A 2,736-nucleotide genomic window follows, 5' to 3' on the forward strand; every position below is an offset into this window, starting at 1 on the left:
AAATATTGCATACGTATGTGGATAAGCCGATAAGGCGCCGCGCGCCCCTCCAGCTCACGTTCACGCCCACGCTCCCGCCGACCCAAACCTCGTCCACCTCCTCTCACCCTGCCCCGCACGTCTCTGACCGATCCGTTATTAATTACGAGCTGATCTGCACATTACGTGGCACAGTTATTCTTCATCAGAAACGGCTCGCCTTCATTACCCGGTGCGTATTTAAAACCCGCACCCCATCCATTCGTGCCTCGTTTAAAATCCGCCCCCCTCCTCCTTAAACCGACGACGACGACGAGAGGGGCCGTTTCTTCTCCTTCCTTCCTGTTGGCGATCGATCCTCGGCGTTGGGCGGATCGGCGGGGGCGGGGCCAGATCGGGCGGATGCCGCCGCGGCCGGAGCCGTGCAGCTCGTCGTCGTCGCTGGGGAACGACAGCGACGAGGGCGGCGCGCCGGTGGGGAAGGAGGAGGCGGAGGACGGGGAGGGGGAGGTGCAGAGCGCCTACAGCGGGGCCGGGCTCGACGGCCTCGCCGCATTGGAGGAGTCGCTTCCCATCAGGTGAGGAGCAGAGCCCCTTGCGTCTTTTTGTTCCGGCCTGTTAAATTTCTGGTCTCGCTCCGCGTCGCTGCGCGCGAGCTCTCGGAAGAAATAGTCATCCGTCGGCGATCTTCGCTGGACGCCGCGCCTTTGGGATTGGGGAAATAGGCACATTGGATATCTGTAAACGGGAGAGTAGGGCGACGAACTTGTTTGTGTGGACCGCCCTAGAGGATTACTACCAACTATAGTAGTAAACTGATGTATTGTCATACAACCGGCCAATGGAAGGTTCCGATTCAACAAATGAGCCAATGTGGGCTGCCACGTGTTGCAATTATTATATACTAGTGCATGTTCTTTGTTAGAACTTCTCTTAGAGTTGTGGATCATTCTATTCAGTTGCGTGATGATATGGAGTGCTCCACATTGTTTAGTTGATGGGACAGGTCTGTGCCATTTGCCCAGCCAATTGTGTGCTGATGACTGTTGCATCCCGTCGTTCTCATGTCCTGCTTTAGTAATGTTTAGTATTATTGTTGTGAGGTTGGCGAGGTGTACCTATCTTCTCATGAATAGTACTTGCACATTTTTCTGCAAACACGTTGCTTGTAGAGGAAATAGCAAGGCCATATTATTAGCTGAAAATTGTACAGTACAACTCTTGACAACACAATGCAAGTTTCATGTTGGGATCCTTCGCTGTATATGAACCCCACCAAAGAGTGCTCCATTTGATATGTTTGCTGCTATACAAAGTGTGGCTTTGTTTATCAAGGGAAACATTTTCCTACATGTTTTGCAAACAGTATGGTCCTTCTATGGTATTAATATACTCTGCTTAAGTATCTTACATTTCCTAATACTGAAGAGTAGCTTTAGTTTTTTCTTGCCACCATGGTCTGCTAATTGCTAAATGCAAAAGTTCCTTTGTTTGTTGACGTAAATTTCCCTGATTCCTTCTGATCCGGAAACGCTTACTTTGGTATTGTGTCCGGTCAGTTTCGCATGCTTGCTCATAAATAATGCGCCACCAGAACGGCAATGCTTATCGCTACAGCTGTTATGTTGTTATACTTTTCTGCACTACACGCTTCATGTGTGTGTTCATTGCATCATTATGGTGTTTATCTATATGCTACCTCTGATATCCTCATCATTTTGTGGGGCAGGCGTGGCATCTCTAAATTCTATAATGGCAAGTCCAGATCTTTCACATTCCTCAAGGAAGCTATCGGGCCATCTGGTTCGGCAAAGGTCATTGCCAAGGCAGACAATGCTTACTCCAGGAAACGGAAAAATCTTCTTGCATACAGCATCATGTACGATCAGTCACAGATCACCGTGCCGGAGACCTACAAGAACGGTATCACTAAGAGGCTTGCGGGTTTAAGCAGGTTGAGGCCCTCCGATGGTATGAGCTCCAACAGCAGCAGTAGCAGCAGCCTCAGCAGCGACGAAAACGAGCCGCCTCAGCAGTTCATTTTTGTTCAGTCACCTGACAACACTGCACAATTTGCTTCTCCGACGATACCTGCACCTCGGCTTGGGTCTTGCGCGTCTAAGATATTTGCCCATGCCAATGAGGTCGTTTTCGATGGTGAATCTGCAACGTTTGCACAGCCGCTGCTCATCTGTTTGCCTGGAAAAACAACCGGAGGCTGATTAACAAGGAATTCAAGAGGCATTTCCATCTTTTCGTGTTTTTTTTTCTTGTGTTTGTTCTGGGGGCTAATATACCGCATCTCTCTTTTGCTAACCTAAGGTTGCATTGGGGTGTTTGCCTAAATAAGAGGGAGCAGATAAAAAAAAAGAGGGAGCATGTATGGTGACGGTTTTGTGTGTAAAATAGCTTGTTTGACAATGTGTAAATATAACTTGACATAATCTGCTAAAATCAAATGCAGTAAGTCAAAGGCAGAAATCACACTCCCTCCAGTTTGCAGAAAACTGATATTTTGAACATTGGTACTTGTGCAATACTCCCTCCGTTTCGAATTACTTGCCACAAAAATGGATGTATCTAGATATATTTTTAGTTCTAGATACATCCATTTCTATGATATACGAGAAGACATAGATAGGCCAAGTTCTAATTTTTGAGAAGATTTATTCCAGAAATGTAATGCTTTTGTGAACTGACATGAGTGTTATGTCGTATACTTTTGTGGGCTGGATCCGTACGAGGTCGTTACTCAGC

The 2,736-nt window shown here is 47.3% G+C and overlaps 1 protein-coding gene across 1 annotated transcript; it reads left to right on the forward strand.

Moving 5' to 3' along the window:
* The first annotated feature begins 232 nt into the window (after positions 1-232).
* Positions 233-2,460, forward strand: LOC125520294 (protein OXIDATIVE STRESS 3 LIKE 2-like). Its single transcript, XM_048685184.1, has 2 exons — positions 233-557; positions 1,709-2,460. Exons 1-2 carry the CDS (start codon positions 382-384, stop codon positions 2,199-2,201), a joined length of 669 nt encoding a protein of 222 aa, XP_048541141.1. The 5' UTR covers positions 233-381; the 3' UTR covers positions 2,202-2,460.
* The last annotated feature ends 276 nt before the right edge of the window (positions 2,461-2,736 follow it).

The sequence above is a fragment of the Triticum urartu genome, chromosome 1 (genome assembly GCF_003073215.2).
Source record: "Triticum urartu cultivar G1812 chromosome 1, Tu2.1, whole genome shotgun sequence".
Lineage (NCBI taxonomy): Eukaryota > Viridiplantae > Streptophyta > Magnoliopsida > Poales > Poaceae > Triticum > Triticum urartu.